Here is a 19,410-nt window from a genome sequence, read left to right as displayed (position 1 = left end):
ATGTGACGTCATGTAGGGCTTCTTTAGCGTCTGTCAGGCTGCTATCTCTAAACCCACATTGATCCTGTTGGTTTATTCCCCAATCAAAGTGGAAGCACAGATAGCAGCCTGACTGAAGAGTCTGAGCGTCTCTCTCTTTCTCTATATACAACATTCATTAAACCAGGAAGTCACATTGAGATTAAAACCTCTTTCGACTAGTAAGGCGAGACGCAACGTCCAACACATGACAGGACAACGACATCAAATCACAGCAGCGACTATAGATACAGAAACGAATACATTACATGCAGTGCATTGACATGACAGAATTTTGGTCGGGTTGGCTAAAAAACGTCTGTGATCTGTGAACAGGGCCGAGGCAGAGCACGAAGCGTGGCTACTCGCCGCTTACATTTACGCTGGACTTTCAGCCAAAAGCAACAGGATACACGGTTCAAAATGTATGTCATGTAGCTGAGTGTTTCAACCTGCCCATCCCTCACACGACAAATGAGATGGGATCAGTGTCGTGTACAAACGATGATGCACCTTTAATCCGTCCGTGTGCTCCCTGAGGAATCAGCAGCAGACCCCCCTGCAGGGCATCTCAACGTGTGGAAGCAAAGGCATACTGTAACTCCCAGATCATCACTGAAAAACAACAGCAACATCACTGAAAAACGCTTCCAGAGGGTCAACTATTTATAATTGAGATGTGATTTCACCAAGTGCTTGTCAGACAGCGGTGGGTGCTTCGTTCTCAACAGTCACCACTGAGGTGTCTCCCTCACACGTTTCTATAAACGGGGAGGCAGAGAGACGTCTCGCTCTTCTCTGTTCACTTTCACTCTCCCCTGCAAGGTGAGCCTTTTACTTTCTTTTGTATCTCTCTCACGCGTGTTTACAGAGCTTACATTCTTTGTGCTGCTATGTCTTTTTGTAATTTGAGTTGAAGGTTTCAAAGTCTAACGATCTATTCCTGATTGAATCAAATGTTTCACAGTAAAAGCCTGAGAACAAAATGCCAACAGAAGATAATCAAATAGAGACATTAACATTAAAAGACATTCAAAGCAATCAGTGTAAGTGAGTACATATTGAGGTACTTGAACTTTACTCGAGTATTTCCATTTTATACTTCTAGTCCACTACATCTCAGAGGGAAATACTGTACTTTTTACTCCAATACACTTATTTGACACTACTAGTTACTTTATATAAACACGTCGTATGTTTGTATGATATGATGCAGTACTATTGCAGTATTTAAAGTATCTAAACGTGTCTCCATATTGAAGAACTATACAACATTAAAGTTACAAAGACAGAATGTTCTAATATTCTATAACACTTTTGAAGGAGCCATTCTGGATAATGAGTACTTTTACTTGTGATACTTTAAGTACATTTATCAAAATACTAGTATTTTTATTAAAGTCATATTTTGAATTGAGGACTTTTACTCGTGTAATGGAATATTTATGTTTCAATATTTATGCACTTATCTACAGCCTTCACAGCTTTCTTATTAGTGCAAGATGTAATGGTCTCTAAGTAAGTTCTTTGTGTTTTACTTTTGATGCAATTTTGCTTCAATTAGAGGAAAAAGTGGCTTTTTCTACCTCAGAGAAATAAATAGGCTCATCAAGATATCCTATCACTGATTGAAAGATAATATTTCAGAACTTGTTTGTGCTCCTCTGCTGTCGTTGTATTCTTGCTCGTTGCTTGTTTTTTCTGTTCTATTTTGAATGATGACACAAAATGCTCCACACGTTTCATGTTGCTGCCACAATCCCTTAAATCCCACCGACTCTTATTTCACTTTTCATCTCGGGGAGCTCACTGGTCAGAGTTGTCCTCTGGCACTTGGAATGCAAACCTCCGGGCGACGCCACATAAACAGCTTGTAACAGTGAGTGACAGACAAGGAGCCATGTCTGCCCGTCACATTGTGGCCAAAGGAGGGATTTGTCGGGAAGGGGGGGGGGTTAATTTTAACTTTGGCTCGTCCAAGTGTCCAGCACCTGTGCTGCGACTGTTTGCATGTCTTAGTCAAAGGTCAACGAGGAGCGACTTGATCACAGAGTGCCATGCGGGGTTGTAGGAATTCAAACCAGGTCTTTTATGTGGACTGTGGACCAGATGACGTGTTATTATCACAGGGAGCGACAGACAGACAGTTGGGTTTTGAGGCTGCAGCTGCACTTCATCCCAGTGCATGAACTGGGATGACAGTCTTTAGTGCACCTGATTTTCAAGTTTTGGATTCAATTAAACTAGCATCCAATACAGTATGAAAATATATATATATATACAGTGCAGGTATAAGTACAAGTAATGGCAATAGTGAGACACTCTATACAGAGATAAGGGTATGATATGTGGATATCCTGTACACACTATAGATCAGATATGGACAGTAGTATAAATGTACTATGACTGTGATGCAGGAAGTATGAGATTGTTATGTTGGCTTAAGACAGTGGAAATAAAATACGACTGTTCTACATCAATTACTTGTTCTACATGTATTAACATATTGTGTACACTCTGGCTTTGTAATCTCTGAGTGTCTATATGTGTATAAGGGAGAGTAAAATTGGGGGTAATGTGTTCAAAAACGACTTGAACAATAGAGCTGTTGTGTATTAGAGAGGAGAATTGAGACGACACTCCAGACGCTGGTTGTTGAGGATTGATTACCTCGTCACTATGTGGGATTAAAGGTTCTCTGACGGGGAACAGATGGTACACAACTTAACAAAAAGACCTTTTATAGTCAGGGAGGTCCAGCGATGCAGTTCGTACTCTTACTTGAAATGTCTTATTTTCTATATTTTGATTCAAAACATCTCACCAAAACTCGCCACACATCCCTCAGCCTTGAATATACACTGACGTAACGGTCGTCCCGATTGGAAGAAATGACTAAAAATGATTCTAACTCTCTTAACAGGAAACATGTCAGTGAGATGAGACAGACTATAACTTTAGTAACTAAGTAAGTGTATTTGTGTTTTGGCCGAGTGGGCCCTGAGTGGTCTCCCGGGTGGGATCTGTCTCTGTGATAGGAGGCGTAACGTGGCTTTTAGTCTGATAAAAATAGTGCAGCACAGACCCTATGGACACCAACGCCAAGCTAAAAGACAGCTGTGTTTGACACACAAAAGACATTTCTAAAGCTGTAAAAAGTCAAAGGGTCTTTTGTTTCAATGAAGTAATTAACCCAAAAAGGAAAAGTTAGTGTGAGAGGATCCTGACAATTATTACCATTTCACTTGTTTATTTACAGGAACAAAGCCCATCAATATATTTCTGTAAATGTGTCACGTGTTCGAAGGAAAACAGCTTGAAACTGTTTTTCCCATCAGAAAACCACAAAGGAGGTACTGAAAATCATGAAGACATAAAGAATGGCCCCTTACCACATATGAGTATAGTATAGATTTGTGTACGGCGGTATTAAAGCCAAAGTCTTTTTGTCACATAAGAGTGCAGGAAGATCTTAATTCTTTAATTACCAGGAACCAGATCTGAGATGTTAGCTGGTAATTTGGCACTTTGTTTGGGAATATGCGAATGTGTGTCACTAATAAACAATACAAACTGATCTCATGGATGTTGATCCGGTAGTAAAGAAAGCGATAGAAGTCTCTTTCTGCAACAGGAGAACTACACTTCTGTGCTGCCCCACTGATGTAAACTCTAAGTAGGGAACCATCGAGGGAAACCTTTGATGCAGGTTATAAATACTTAAAGCAGAGCTTTCTCTCCTACATTTCAGTCGCAAATATTGCACTTTTCACTCCACTAGATTTATCTGAGTACATTACTTTGAAGATTCAGATTATTAATGCAAAATGTAAATCAAATAAATTATGATATATTGTTCTAGGTTAGGCTGCCTTGCAGTATGTACACTAAGTAGTTAAAATTAGCTCCATCTTTACCGGCTGCAACATTAAAGTGATGAACACATTAATTCATCAATAATTATCACCCAGTAATAATACGATTCTGAAATGAGCCATTCTGCATAATGAGAACACTACTTCTACTTTTTATATTTTAAATATAATTTGATGTCAACACTTTTGCTGACCTGCTTCAGTAAAATGTCGAATGCAGTATTTTTACTTGTAACAGTGTTTTTACAAACAGATCTGAGTAGCGTATTTCTTCCACTAGCGCCGTATTTTCCTAAAGTAGGGCATTTGGGTTTAATCAGTTACACAGAGAGGGGAGGAGAACGGGTGGCGTCAGGCATATTAATCCAGCTACGTACCTGTGCGACAGGTGTTACAGCGAAAACAATACCGCACTAGATACTCAACTCCATCACACACTCAGAGGAAAGTTGACCCTGCCTTTGCCCCATAGCTTCGCCTCCCGGACATCAACACTTCACGACACACAAACTCTCGCGCGATTAGGGCGTAGCAAATGTAGCATCGCGAGCTAACTGTGTCTCTCGATCGTTAGAGCGTGATGCCGCCAGAAACTTCCATTTAGCACAGTTGAAAAACACATAGAAGCATCCGCAGATACATCTAATGGCGCATGTCGCGGCAGTCCAGGCGCCTACCCTCTTCTAAGGGCGCAGTGCGTCTGTTTTGGTGGCCTAGTTGGTAACGATCCCGCTGCTAACAAGCTAAGTTGCTAACATCCGCTTACACTCGTAACGTTACCGTGAAACCACGGAGTAGAACCAGGAAGGAGGACCAGACGAGCAGCCTCCACGGTTAGCTACTCTAACGTTACTACTTCTACTAACATTTATTCATAAACACGAGCCTTGACCAGTCTTGTGAAAACGGGGGAAAGGTAATTGTAACTTCATTTTGTAGCTAAGATGATAGCTGAAGTCAGGAACGTCCACTGCTTCGCTAATGGTAACGTGAAGCATGTTAACGGTGGCCCGTCAGTATCGATAGCTCTAGTCAGTGTTATTGGACTTCAGTGTTGATTACAGTGCCGTGTGGCCCCGCAGCTGCACGTTTAGCAAAGCTAGCTTCATGTATTTTGCATTGTTTTTGTTTGTTGTTAGTTACATTTGCTGTTGATGCAGTGGACAGGTAATCTTATACGACGTCGTAGCTTTAAATGGTGATTAATAACGCAGTTAACCTACGTGAGCTAGATATACAACCAAACGGATCAATGAACCATTGAACCCAGGGGCTTATGTTCGTGACTTGTATATCCAGTGGCGGAAGAAGTATTCAGATATTTTTATTTCATCAAAAGTAGCAATACTATACTGTAAGAAATACTCTGTTACAAGTAACGTGACGTTAAAAGGCACGCCTTCATAATCGTACTCCAATTGAGGTACAAAAAGCATCAAAATAAGACCAAAAATAAAACCAAAAGTAAAAGTACTCATTGTGCATAATGGACATTTCAGCATCATATACATGGTCGTTTTCTGACTAGATTATAATTATTGATGTATTTAAGTACATTACTTCAATATTGCAGCTGGTAGACGAGGGTTTTTAATATACTACAGGGTAGCTTAATCCCTCATAATACACCATCGTGTATTAATTTGTACTAATGATTAGAATCTGCAAAGTAGTTAGTCCCCTTTGTTTTGAAATGCATGCAGTGGAGTCACAGGCACAGTTAGTACCATGAAATGCAACTACTCAAGTAAATTACAAGCAGCTCAACATTGTAATCAAATGAAGCACTTTAGTAAATGTAGTTTAATGGGTGTAGGTTATAGCTACAGTCCACCACTGGTAGTACATCTCAAATAGCATTACACAGCTGTCTGATATTGTTTCTTGGCAGCTACGTTTTATGATATAATTTACAGGGATCAAGATGGAAATACTACATTGTTTTCACATTTTAAAGAGCTTGACCTTGACTTTAGTGAATTACACCATTATTAAAAACACTTAAACTAGACTTTAATTGCTTTTGACTGGAGCAACTCCAACCCTGTTTTTGGCTACTGCCCTGGGCCTTTCCAGTTCGCAGGTTTCACTGATATTTCCTCCACAATTTTATATATATATATATTATGTGTCCGTCTTTGGTTGGATGGTGCATATCCTTCATTTAACATCAACCCAAACAATCAGTCCAGCTACTTCTCAGCTTTTTTTTAAAGCATACATTATTTGATAGCTAATGAGTTAGAGCTACAGACACAAGAAAGTAAAGTGTTGCATATTTAAATTGATGCTTTATTCTAATAGATGATAACCGGGCTTAAAGCAGTACAGACTGTCAAAGATCTTTGCCAGTGATGAAATGGGAAAAACCTGAAATTCTTCATGCTGCCTTTTTATCTTCCATTTTTTTGTTTTCGATGTCAAGGGGAGAGCTGTGCTTTGGTCGCACACCGTAGATAATGTGGTGAAAGTCAACTCACTCATGCACCTCTTTGTAATTATCATTCAGGGCGCCATACGTGAGGTCTGCAGGGAAAAGCAGATTCAGAGAGGATGCTATGAATATAAACTGTTAAAAAGACCTAATTGTCACCCATATTGCTTTGGCTATCATAAGGTCCCTCTGTGTGCTTTTAGGCTACTATCTTAGTTTTCACCGCTCTGCATATTAAACTCGCTCGGTGAAACCCGCTTGTTGAGAATTTCAGCCATACAACTCACAACTTTGACCTTACATGTGAAATGATTAGCATGAATGTACTTTCTTGATGCGAGAGGGGGGGGGGTTCCCTTATTTAACACGGGACTAAAGTGATTGAGATAGCCTACTTAACAAGCAGGGGGGCCGAGGCATGCAGAGAGGTACCTTAATTATGTGTATTGAACATTTGAGGTTCAGCAGAGGAGCATTGAGTGCCTTTGGTGGTCGATAACACCCTTGAGTGGCCTGCTTCAGATTTGTAGAGGCGGGGGAAACCTTGTATACACGTAGCAGCTGTTGTCTCTTCATACATAGAAAAAAAAGAGCCAAAGCATTCAGTAAAATAAAAAATAACACTGTTATGCATTTCATTGGGCTCTCAAAGGGAATCTTGAATAAGACGCAAGCGCTTCAGACTTTGATTTAACCAATGGAATATCAGATTGACGTCATTAGTACGCTGCGTTTGTTTTTAGCACTAAGGAGTCCCTGTTGTAGTAAAAGCAGCACTACCTGCTCCAGACCAAGGCCGCTGCTGTGCAAGAGACTCTGATCTCCATTTTGTAGAAAAGATGCATGAAGAGAAAACATATTTGAGGTATATTGGAACATCTTGGAAAATAGGCAGCAAGATAGACACATGCTGCAATTCTTTTTAGTATTTATATTTTTCTCCTTGCCAGAAACTAGCATGTACGCATTTTTTTCTTAAAAGTATGTACACATAAAGAATATGTTTTTTCTTTACCTGAAGGGTTAGGGTGAAATAAGTGATGCCATGTTGCGTATGTGGTTGTCATTTTCGGTTAGTGTTGATTCAATAGTTTGGTAAGAGGTCAATGTCACTTAACTGAAGCACTGTTTGTTTACCTCAAAGTTAGGACTGGGCGATCAACAGAGCACATCCAGCATTTGTTCTTTTTTTGTGGTTACAAAACAAACAAACATCGTTCTTCACGGATCAGAGTTTTCAAATTTGATAACAGCATCTTGAATCTTTTTACCTGACATTTTATGCCTTTTATTACACCACAGTAGTAGAGTCTTAGCCCCCAATGAAGGACTGTATATATATTTGTACGCAGCGCAAGCTCCTCACCACAGCCTTACTTCAATACAGTTACCCACAGAGCTGGTTGTTGGTCGGAGGCTGTATCCTGTCATTGGAAGGGTCGTGCTTTTGTACAGCTGCACTGTTCAGGTTGATTTGTTTTCGACGTTGAGCCAGACCTCGCTTCTCTTCAGCAGCAGCCTTCACGTGTTGCTGCACAGAAGCTCAACCTGTTTCACATCACTCATACTCTGACGTGCTCTGATGTCATGCACACGCGCGCCTTACGAGATCGAGGCGGCCCAGGTTTGACTGGGGCCAACATATAGTTGCAATGTGGTCTGCAAACTACCAGTATCCAACATATAGATAGAACAGGATGTGACTATTTCTGTAACTTCCTGTATGTTCTTAGACCCCCCCCCCCCCCCCCCAAAGATTTGTTTGAATTTTTTGTTCTTTCCTTGAAGGGCATTATTGCTTAACGTTGTATCGGTTTCATTCCCCTCGTGAACATTAAGTAAAACCAATCAAATGAACTTGTTTTCTTGTTTTTGTTTTTAAGGAAAAGAACAGTTGAACTGGTCTAAGTGCAAAGATGTCGAAGGCTCCGGATTCCCCAGCTCGGTCCCGCTCCAGATCGAGGTCCAAATCCAGGTCTTACTCCAGGTCTCACTCTCGGAGCCGCTCCCGCTCAAGATCCAGAAAACGTCGCTATAGGTAAATCCAGAGTTTCTGCCATTAACCTACATCGTTGTCTTTTTTTTTAAGTGTATGTGGTTAATATACAGCAGCGTTCCACTCGTATTTAACACGTAGTTTTTAAACGTTTTGCACAGTGATGACAGCTACTATTACAGTTTTGTTATATGAACGTAATTAATTACTGTTAGCATTTATATACTTTTACTTAGTGAAAGCGGGGGCTATTTTTGGGTGTCTTCCTATATTTTATGATATGCAGGCTGTGGTTTTAGCTCTGTGTTATTAGTCAGTAGTACACTGGTGTAAAAATATCTGTCTGTGTGTGGAGGAGAGTACAGAGCAATAAGGAAACAGCCTGCTCAAGTTTCAGTTGTGTGTTTACTCACTATTTATTTCTTCATGACAGCCATTTTACTTCAGTGACACGGCACTCCTGTGCTGTTTGCAACAGATAGAACAAAAAACATGACGTGTCCGGTTAATTTAAATTATTTATTTCAAACTGTCCACCATGAGTCCGACCATGTCTATATGTCCATCAAGGACATAGCAGATACACACTTGATATTGTGTTGTTTTGACTCTAGTTTAAAGTCAAATTGAACTTGAATTTATTTCCTTATTGCTCTTCTTTCACCGGGCCTCACTCGTTCTGTTTGTGCTTAGTTTGCATAAATGTGTTTGCTGTGTGAGTGAAAAGGTCGACAGAGCCTCACGCTGTTTGCATCGGCTCGTCTTCTTTCTTGTAAGGGAATCTGCAGTCATCTATATTTGTGAGATGTGCTACAGTTTTAGGACGGCAACCCATATGCCCAATATGATGTATTCATTTATTTAGCGTTTTAAGTGAGGGAGCGCTTCCCACGCTGGCTGCCTACTTGTTGTTGTCGGTGGTCCATGTTTTTTCTTTGAAAAGAGCATTGCTACACTGCAGGTCAATGATTGTCAAACGGAAGAAGGAGTAGAGAGCGAGTACTCTTGGCCTTGTTGTTCCTCCCTCCCCCTCCACTGCCTCCTCCCTCTGTGGATTAGAGCAGGTTGCGTCCCGGGTGTCGAAACACATAAATTAAAGCCACACAGACCGTCCTGCTTGTGGGACGACACTGTGTTTTGTCCAGGACTGCTCTGCTCCGATGAAAAGGTACACGGGTTCAATATGTAGCTGGCATGTACTTGTAAACGTAATGTTTTTGTCCGTGGCTTTACAAGACATCGTGTCAATCAACGTCGCATTTCTCATATCCCCGAGTTTACACGCCACTTTACGTTTCTCTAGAATAGGAAGTTTGTGCTTAGAGGACTTTTAGTCTTACACGGGTGAAGCTACAGCTTGCTGTTTTGTAGTTGTTGTTTTTTTAAATTCAATTTGAAGATCTAATGTCATGTTGATGATTTGTGCGTTTGCCATCTGTCGTCATGTGTTTTGTCTTCTAGCTTAAATCCCTCTGTTGTATTGTTCCCACTCTAGAGTTATGCTAGAAGCGGTTTATGAAATGATTCTGGGCACAGGAGACCTTGGTGTGATATTCTGTGTGTAAGTTATGTTTTTGTTTACATTTGTGTCTCTTGGAGGGAATGACGGAGACCACGCTGTGCTCATTGGAGCTACTTCCCAGCCATCACTGAGCTCACGTCGCCCCCTGTTGACAGTGGGCAGTAGTGGGCCTCTGTCTCCTGTCAAGGTTACCCAGTTACACAGCTTTGGGACCTCCAGGGGCCATTGTGTACTCCTGGGGGTCTGTAGAACAGGAGGAATCGTTTTTCTGATACTTTTTGAATCTCAGATAAATGAGTTTTGAGAAGTTGTCACAGTATGAGTGTTATCGGTCCTATCTTTTAACATCCTCTCTTGTAAATGCACACTATATTATAGGGCTGCAATATTTATTATTTTTTTCCATTTTCTGATTATTTTTCTGGATTTGTGAAAAAATTGTGTGAGTTCTCAAACCCGAAAGCGACGTCCTCAAATTGCTTAATTTAACAGTTAAAACACAGAAGTGTTACATTTTTATTAATATAGAAGACAAAGAATAAAATAAATACTTACATTTGAAACGTTGGAACCAGTGAATTTCTGACATTTTTGCTTAATGACAAACAGTTAATCCATCGTTTAAGTAGTTGCTTTATTCACTTTCTGTCAATAGACTAATCACGTTATTTATTTCAGGTTTAATAACAACAAAGAAACTGGACAATAAATCTTCTAAATCACATTTATTTTTTTACTTTTTGCAGAAATAAATCCTTCGGGATCATTTCAGGTTGGTGCGGATGGTTTAGTAGAATGATTTAAACCATGCACTCATGTTCCGCTTGAATATCGTTGTACAGCTACACTCCTTTTTGTCTTTTACAGCTCGCTCTGAATTAGGCAATTGCATTTTATTTTCAAAAGAAAAGGTCCAGAGGGCTTTTTGGTAGGGAACACAAAAGTAAAAAAAAGAAGGTCCAAGGCCCTCTTCTGGTAAAAAGTTAAGAAGCCTTTCATCAGATGGCTATTTCATGGCGAACTTCTAAAAACAAACAAAACGATCGTACATGTTAAGCCGGAGCTGCGTTATTGAACACGCATGGTGGCACAAACAACCTTCTCCAGGGTGCAGCCCTCAGCACATAGTTTCCTCTTCAGGAAATACAAGACGATCGCAAACACCTGAGCAAGAAGCCAATAAACCTTCAGGTGACAATACGAAGTACAACCACTGGGTGGATCACATGCCTCAGAGCCGCTAAGATCAGTGTCCATTGGGCCGGTTCACTACAGGCTACATCCTGAAGAAGGCTGTTGGTGCCACCATGTGTGGGGTTGTAACCTAGCATCTGAACATGTACATGTGTTGTCTATGTATTTAGACAACAACAGTTTTGGCTCGGTGGCAGTTTGACAAAATAAGATCCTCAACACAACATTTAAAGTCGTGCTGTTGTGTGATTCTTTGTGGAGAAGCTTAGTTTTACAGATCTGTTGATTAAATCGATTAGTCGACAAAATCGTATGTATGAGTATTGAGTGTTAGTCGACTAAGGATTTCTTTGGTCGGGGACAGCCCTCGTTGCTGTCGTGTGATCAGAGTATGGAGTTTCTATCGGGTGAAAGGCGGCTGTATATGGGGCATCCCAGTCGATGCCGTGGCCGGCCGATGTTGTTGGCTTCTGGTGTTCATTCAGTCGTTCGTCCCAGGTCTTTGCGTTCCCCACAGGAGAAGTAGGATTCTGGCTACAGTCTGTTGCTTAAATGTGCGGACTGCGTGGCTTTTGACTTGCAAGATTGATATTTGTGTTCGGCTTCAACACATGCTTTCCCCCAAATAACATACATTTTCTTCTGTCTTTCTCTCTCTCTCTCTCTCCTCTCTCGTCCAGCTCCAGGTCTCGTTCCCGCTCTCGCTCACACTCTCCGTCCTACAGAAACTATCCTTCCAGGGACTATCAGAACAACAGAGGAGGGTTCCGAGGCTACAACCGAGGCTTCCGGAGGCCCTACCACTACCGTGCCAGAAACCGAGGCTATTACCCACGCAGCCATTACCAGAACAGGGGAGGAGGCGGCTACGGCTATAAGTCCAACTGGCAGGGCGGCGGCGGCGGCGGGGGTGGTGGTGGTGGAGGCGGCGGAGGTGGAGGTGGAGGCTGGCACGATCGCCACCACGACCAGGACCACCACGCGCACAGCCCCAGGAGGGGCCGCTCACGCTCCCGCACGCCCAAGAAGCGCTCGGGCAGCCGGAGCCGCTCCCACTACTCCGACCGCTCGTCCTCGCGGGGATCTCGGCGCTCCAAGCACTCCAGCTACTCCTCGCGGTCCCGGTCCTCGTCGCCGCATCATCGCAGCAGCAAGGGCAAGCCTGGCTCCAAGGATGCTAAGGACAAGCTAGAAAGCCAGGGAGAGAAATCAGGTCTGGCAGCGGACGGCAGCGCCATCGAGAAGGCATCCGGAGGTAAATGGATTGACTATGATGCCAGTCCTAAACGAATCAGCCCAGACACTAAGAAAGAAGGTGGCCCCACTGGTCCTGACAGCAAAGTGCCCGCGACTGGCGGTCCTATGTGGAAAACCATCGGCACCGTGTCCCCTCCAGCAAAGAGCCCCACGAAGTCCGGACAAACGGCCTCCTTCAGCGGCTTTGGGTTCTTCTCAAAGGAAGAGGCCAAATGTGAAGATAAGACTGTGATCTCTGCTGCCTTCAAAAAGTAGGTCTAGTCCATTTTCAGTTCTTTGAATGTAGTTACATGGTGTTCTTTTCAATTCTTAGGTTATTTTTCTTTCAAACACGTCTAGCCTTTTTGTTTCTTTTCAAAGTTCCCTGGAGGAATACAGGTTAAAAAGGAAGACATAAAACGTTAAGTGCATTGAGAATGTAGCCGGTCGTTGATGAAGTTGTGCGAAATCCCACTTACTTAGGATGGTGGTGGTTACGTGAGTATGCTTATCTCAATGTGAGTCCTGGTCTGTTTGCTTTTGGGATGAGCTTTTTTATTTATCGGGAAATTAAAATTCTGTGCAGCGTGTAGGTTTATCTATAGTACCGGATATGCTATTTTGGGAAGCAGGCTGTGGTGATTTAAAGTTCTTGTTTTCTTTTTTTTAAGTAATTTGACTGAGGACTTACACGGATGGGAATGTGTTTTTTTTGTTCTCCCTCCTACGTTGCCGATCTCAGTCTGGAATGTTGTCATTACAACGAGCAATATTAGTTGTGTTGCTGGCGTCGCAGGTGCTAAAGCTCAGGCTGGTTCTCTGTTTCAGGTTCTTGGCCGAGAACAAAAACAAAAAGCAGGCTGCCGAAAAGGAGAACGGTCGCGATAAAGAGCAGAGCACCACAGACCGAGAGCTAGAGAAAGGAGGCAAGTCCGGAGACCTTTTCAACAGCTCGTCCGCCTCTTTAAGCGACTCCAAGGAGGACAAGACCCTGCCTTTCTTCGACGCCGGAGAAGAGGAGTTCCTCAAGTCGCACGGGCTGAAAGAGAGGGACGTTGATGAGGACGGGGAGGTCAAAACCACCCTCACCGCTCGGGACATTTTCGGGAAGTGGGGGGACGAGCCGAGCTATTCCACGTCCTACCCGTCAGTTAAGGAGAAGAGCCGCAGAGATGCTGAAGAGGCAGAGCCCCTTGAACACCTGGAGGAGGAGTTCTACCGAGGCCGCAAGCACAGCTCCAAGAAGGAGGAGAAGTCCAAGAAGAAGGAGAAGAAAGACAAGGAGAAGTCCAGAAGGAGTCTGTCGCCTCCCCCCGCAACTTCCAGAGAGAAGGAGCGCCCGCTGTTTCCCGGAGCTTTCCCCCGCCGCGAGGAGTCCCCTGTGCGACACCTGTCTGCGTCAAGGGACGACTTTGAACACAAACTGGGTTCTGTAGATGAAATGCCCAGGTATTTATAACCGTTCATGCAATATTACCATATTGGCCGGAGCATAAGCGTACAAGCTTTTCCCATTAATCACATCCTCCCCATAGCGGTCAGAATGATTTGCTCCGGCTTTAGTCTGAGTTTGCCATCGTGACCTTTTGTTGTTTAACTGTTGACTTTACAGATGATTCAATTACATTTTTGAATGTGCAAATTACAATTTGCACATTAAAACGGGTGTTTGGGGAAAACCACTTTGTATGTTGGAGCTGCGACCGGCTCACCCTGTATTTGGGCCGATACGGTAGATGTTTTTACGTCTCAATGTTCCCCTTCTGTTCCCTCAGCTCCTCCCTGTCTAAAGAGCGCCTCGTGCCCCGAGAGCTGCAGAATCCCACTAAGAAAGATCCGGAGTTTCGTTCCATTTTCCAGCACGTTCAGTCGTCGCAGCTCCGTCGCAGCCCCTCTGAGCTGTTTGCTCAGCACATAGTCTCAATCGTGCACTACATCAAAGGTAAAGGGGGATCTGTGCCGGCCTGTGTCCCTGCAGACTCGAGATGACAAGACGACGGGAGTTTGGACAGTCGATGAGATCCACCGGACATTTCGTTACTTGATTATATGTTGCCACAGCCGTATCTTGGAATAACAGTTTTTGGTTCTTTATTCGCAGCGCAACACTTCCAATCGTCAGACATGACTTTAAGTGAGCGGTTTGCCATGTACCAAAGAAAAGCTGCAGAGGTAGAAATGATGAAGCCAAGGAAGAGCCCAGAAATCCACAGGTATCTCACCGTCTAACGATCTGATCTGAGGTGATTTCAGCTTCTAAAAATACAAATCTGTTATTGACATCAGCGGTTTCTCCTCCTCCTCCTCTCCCAGGAGAATCGATGTTTCCCCCAGTGCTTTTAAGAGGCACTCTCACCTGTTTGAGGATATGGAGGAGACCAGCTACAAGGTGACCCGCCATTTTGAAATTTGATGTATTTGGAACAAGCAAATTTTGAGACGACCCAAGAGCAGCAGTGTTCAGCTTTGTGCTTTTCTTTCAAAGGATGCATATTTCTAAATCAAAAGAGCCCAATTGTGTTTTGTAAGTGCCGAGCAAGCCCCACACAGCCTATGAGATATGGTTATTGATTGGGTATGTACGAGCCCGAGCAAAGGCTAAAAGGAAGTGAATTAAGATCCCGAGTCCAAGCCTCTCAAGGGACGCTTATCAGTGCCTTTACCTTGTAAGTATTTTTCTTGAAAGAAAAAAATCAAGCTACAAAAAAACCTGTAAAATTTAAATTTGTTTTCTTTAAGCTACATGCATGCTGCTGGTTTCCACCAATACTTTTATATTATATTGTGAAAAGTCATTTTTTAGGAATATTTTGTATTACTCTGTCTTAACCACTAGAGGGAACACAATACTTAACACATGTTCATCTTTACTTGTAATGCAGTGATCTCACTTCAGTTTTGTAGCATTTCTGAATCTGTCCATCCGCCTTACAAACAGCTGCTTTCTTGGCTAATAAACACACATTCCTGCAGGATCCAAGTAAAAAGTTCAAAGGCGACGTGATGGACCTTCGCCTGGATATTGAAAGGCGTAAGAGGTTTGCTGGGAAGGATTCTAAGCGCGAGGGAGGCAGGAGCCCCGGAGGCTCCCGAGGAGCGAGCAGAGAGAAGTCCTCTGAGAAATCTGGGAAACACCACAAGAAATCCAAGTAGGTTCAGTCTGTTGTCTCCGTCCCCTGTCCCCCCCCCCCCCCACAGAGTCCTTCACATCAGATACAAGGCCCCAGGGAACACAGTGGTTGGAGAAGTGGTTACTATGTTGCCATGTTGGGGGATTTACAGCAGCAGAGCAGGATAAACTATTGCCTTCTTCTTTCTTTCACCCACACTCGTAATTCAATTTGGGCACAGTCTGCTTTGTTCCCATCCACATCTACAGTACATTTCTTAACTAGCCCAAAATGATTAGAGGCAACTGCCATTGCTTTCCTCTTAACTACTTCAGAATTATAGCCTTCTTGGTGTTTTGAGAAAAGAAAAAACTGTGAAAATCGAGTCAGAAATGTGTAAAATATATCTGTTTTAAAATGAAAAGAGCTTTAGAGTGTTTAGAGAATGGAATGAGCAAATAATAGACTTAAGATTGTGCAAATGTTCAGAGTCTGAGGAACGTGAAAGCTTAATATGAACATCCGGCACTTAAAAAAAAAAATAATTTAAGTATTGCTTGAGGCTGTTTTTTTCTCTCTTTTCCTTAAAACATTGGCTGCATGTGTTCACATTGCAGCTGTGGTTAAATATTAGGGGAGGGGCTTGTGCAAAAATGTAATGCACATCTTTTTTTAACTGAAAATGTAGGGGTTGTGGAGGAATATGTGAAAACGTGAGTCATGTCAACCCCTCTACAAACCTTCCACAACCTGCTCATCACACCTTCAAACTGTTCAGACTCATTCTTTTCTTTAACGAGACTCACATCCAACCTTGATGTTCTCTGCTCGCAGGAAGGGTAAGAAGAAGCGCGAGCGCTCTCCGTCCTCCTCGTCGTCCTCCTCCTCTCCGTCCCCCTACCCTCCGACTTACAGGGGTAAGGAGTTCATGGGAGGAGACGGGATGGAGCACATGGAGGAGGGCTACGGCCGTTACCCTCCACGCGACTACAGCGGGCCCGGAGACAGAGGAGGCCACTATGAAGGCCACGGCGCGGAGAGAGGCCGAGGCCGTGGATTTGTAAGTTCCTGTCTGAGCCTCATCATCTCTCCTGCTGCATTGGTGTTCTTTTGTCACTGACGTACTGACATCTCATCTTCTTGCAATTCTTTGTCCTAATGGCGTCACAGTAGACTACGCTTCTCTGCTCTGTTCCTTCCTCCTAATGCTAAGGAACATAATGTGGATGATGATGATGATGATGATGATAATGATGATGACACTCTCTCATACATATTCCATGCACTACCTGATTTTTATTAAGGTAATGTGGCGTAAATCAGTGGAACTTCACCTCATCACTAAAACAAATGCCTGATTTCCATCAGTATGGCTTTTTTTTATCTGTGTGTTCTGTCGTTCTCATCGTCTCTGGGTCGATTTCTTTTATTTATTTTTACTCTGACTTGGACCAAAAATATCAAATATTAATCATAATAAAATATATTCGTCCATCTTATTGTAGAAAATGTGTCTGTCCCTTGACTGCAAGTGTAAATCCACCCTGTTGTTTTGATTTCAGTTCCCCAGAGTCAGAGGGAGAGGGTGGAGCAGGGGAAATTATCCAGGCAACAACAACAACAACAACAACAGCAGCAGCAGCAATGGAAACCCTGCAAATGTAAATCCTGCAGTGCGCCCTCCAGAGGAGGAGTGGGACCCTGAATACACTCCCAAGAGCAGGAAGTATTACCTGGTGAGCCTCTGGCGCTGCTAATTGATTTAGTGGCATGACAAGGCTCTTAAAACATGGACCTTTTTCACAGACATTATGGCATGTCAGAGTAGAAATAATGTCGTTAAATGGTTGAGTGAATAATGGCAAAATTTCGTTAGGCTGCTGTACACGCTGCAGTTTTGGGGTTGAGTTGAGTTTTGTGGGAGGCGGGGCTAGACCAGCCCGCCGGTTTTGATATGCCTGCTGTGTAAAGGACTCCTGAGTTGACCTTTTTAACGTTGCCTGTGTGCCCTTCCAGCACGATGACCGTGACGGCGAGAAAACCTGGGTGGACAGCCGCGGACGAGGCCGGGGTTCCTTCCCGCCCCGCCGGGGGCGCTTCGTCTACCGCAAGGGGGGCAGCAGCCCGAAGTGGACCCACGACATGTTCCAGGGAGGACAGGAGGGGGAGCTGGGAGACGACTCCGCGGAAGTAGAGCGTAAAGACACCAAGGGCCCAGGAGACGCCTCCGCCCAGAAGCAGTAGAGCAGCTCGCTCCGTCATCTGCTGTGGCGTATCGGTTACGGCGGCGACGAAGGGGTCGTTCTTCTTTATTTTCCCCTCCAGGTCATGTCGTCATTTATAGTTAAAAAAAAAAAATGTGTTCAGTGAGTTTGAGCCTTCTCACGGTTTAAGTGAAGAAAGAACTGACTTGAATGAGGAGCAGCACTCTGTTACGTTTTGTATGTGAGGTTAGCTTCATTTCAGAGTGTGTTTTTATGTAAAGGTTTTTTTTTTTTTTCCGCAGCCGGTTGATTCAATTGTATCGTTTTAAGGGAGGAAATACTGAGGCAACAAAGATGAATATCCTTTGAAAATATGACAAAATGCATTTGTGCCTTAGAAATGACATATAGCTAACAATACATGTGTAATCTGTTAGAGGGTACAGCCCCGGCTACGAGAGGTACAACTCCACCTGTTTCAGTGTAGGAAGGTATTAGATGATTGCCACCTTCTCGTTCTTTTTTTCTTTGTTTTTTTGGGGGGCTGTGATAAATCTTTGATGTTACTGCATGAAGCGTTCGATTCATACCTCGCTCCTCGGGACCAATCGGTAGTGGGCTCACAATCGTCAAATTATCCGACAAGAAAACAATTTTGATTAACCCCCCCCCCCCCCCCCATCCGAACGATCGATGTTTGTCATTTATATTATCTGAGCTTTTTCATGTAGTGCCACTTCGCCTGTATTTCTCATTAGAAAGTGAAGACATTTTTATGTGTGTGTTCCAGTATATTCTCATTGATTGTGGGTGTTTTCCGTTTAAAAGAAGTGTAAATTGTAAAGAATTTGGCACCAAAATCCCCTGATTTTTGCTTTAGACAGATAAACATATAGGTTTTCTGCCTCTGTCATATCAATTTAGGTAAGTGGCTACCTCTTGTTTAGATTTTTAATCAAAAAAAAAAAAAAAAAGAATAGTTATTACAAAAATATTAAGTGTATAGAATTATAAGACCTAAATTATTGTAATCTCAACATCCGGGGGAAAGGAAAACATAAAAACTGAATACGGTTCATTTTTTAAATACAACAGTTGCAGTAAATCCTCTCGCATAAAAAAAAAAATAACAGTTTAGACTCCAGTCAGAGAACCTAAACATGAAAAAGTGAAGAGATATTGACAAAACCTTTTGTCAAAGGCATCGATGAAAGTGTGTTTTTAAGAGGAATTGTGACCTAGTTTCTCACTGTGCTGCTTCGTCCCACTTTTGACTGTACATACTGCATGTACTAAACAGAACTGTAGGACTTTTTCTTTTTGTTTAATCTGAAGCGGAATACTTTTGTACTGTTCTCAAGAGCTTTGGAGTTCTTTGTCTTTTAATTTTCAATAAATCTTTCTTTGATTCAGGGCAACTCTGAGTGTGATTGTTGAGGTCTATAACTGAACCTTCTGTAGAAATGTCAGACAGCTCACTGTGTTAGATGGTTTGTGATTTACCTGCTGAGTGGCTGGGATCTCACATACTCCACTGCAGTAAAGATATTATTTGCAAAATCATCCCAATTATATTCGATATGTATGAAAGTAGTGAAGCGGTAACTTTTAGCCACAAAGTTGGTTGTACATTTGATTCAAAGTGACAAAATAACCAGAAAGCATCATAATGATTGCTTTCATTATCAATATATCTGTCAATTGTGTTTTACTCTTTGTCTATAAAATACCAGCAAGTAGTACAAAGAAGCCTATTATAATTTTCCAGGATAACATACTGTACATTTCTTTGTGAATAGTGTTGGGAAATGTGTGGAAATT

At 42.7% G+C, this 19,410-nt stretch overlaps 1 protein-coding gene across 5 annotated transcripts; it reads left to right on the top strand.

The window, feature by feature from the left end:
* The first annotated feature begins 689 nt into the window (after positions 1–689).
* thrap3b (thyroid hormone receptor associated protein 3b) lies at positions 690–19,002 on the top strand. Of its 5 annotated transcripts, none has more exons than XM_079176098.1 (11): positions 690–843; positions 8,211–8,365; positions 11,720–12,547; positions 13,104–13,724; positions 14,051–14,217; positions 14,377–14,488; positions 14,589–14,664; positions 15,249–15,424; positions 16,220–16,445; positions 16,948–17,121; positions 17,402–19,002. In XM_079176098.1, exons 2-11 carry the CDS (start codon positions 8,244–8,246, stop codon positions 17,627–17,629), a joined length of 2,730 nt encoding a protein of 909 aa, XP_079032224.1. In that variant the 5' UTR covers positions 690–843; positions 8,211–8,243; the 3' UTR covers positions 17,630–19,002. The 5 variants fall into 5 exon arrangements, with proteins under 5 accessions (XP_079032224.1, XP_079032223.1, XP_079032225.1 ...); XM_079176097.1 differs by lacking the exon at positions 690–843 and adding an exon at positions 4,430–4,726; XM_079176099.1 differs by lacking the exon at positions 690–843 and adding an exon at positions 4,430–4,809.
* Positions 19,003–19,410: the final 408 nt, after the last annotated feature.

Source organism: Pholis gunnellus, assembly GCF_910591455.1.
Source record: "Pholis gunnellus genome assembly, chromosome: 16".
Lineage (NCBI taxonomy): Eukaryota > Metazoa > Chordata > Actinopteri > Perciformes > Pholidae > Pholis > Pholis gunnellus.
Note: the sequence above shows the minus strand (reverse complement) of the source record. Positions and strands in the feature narration are given on the sequence as shown.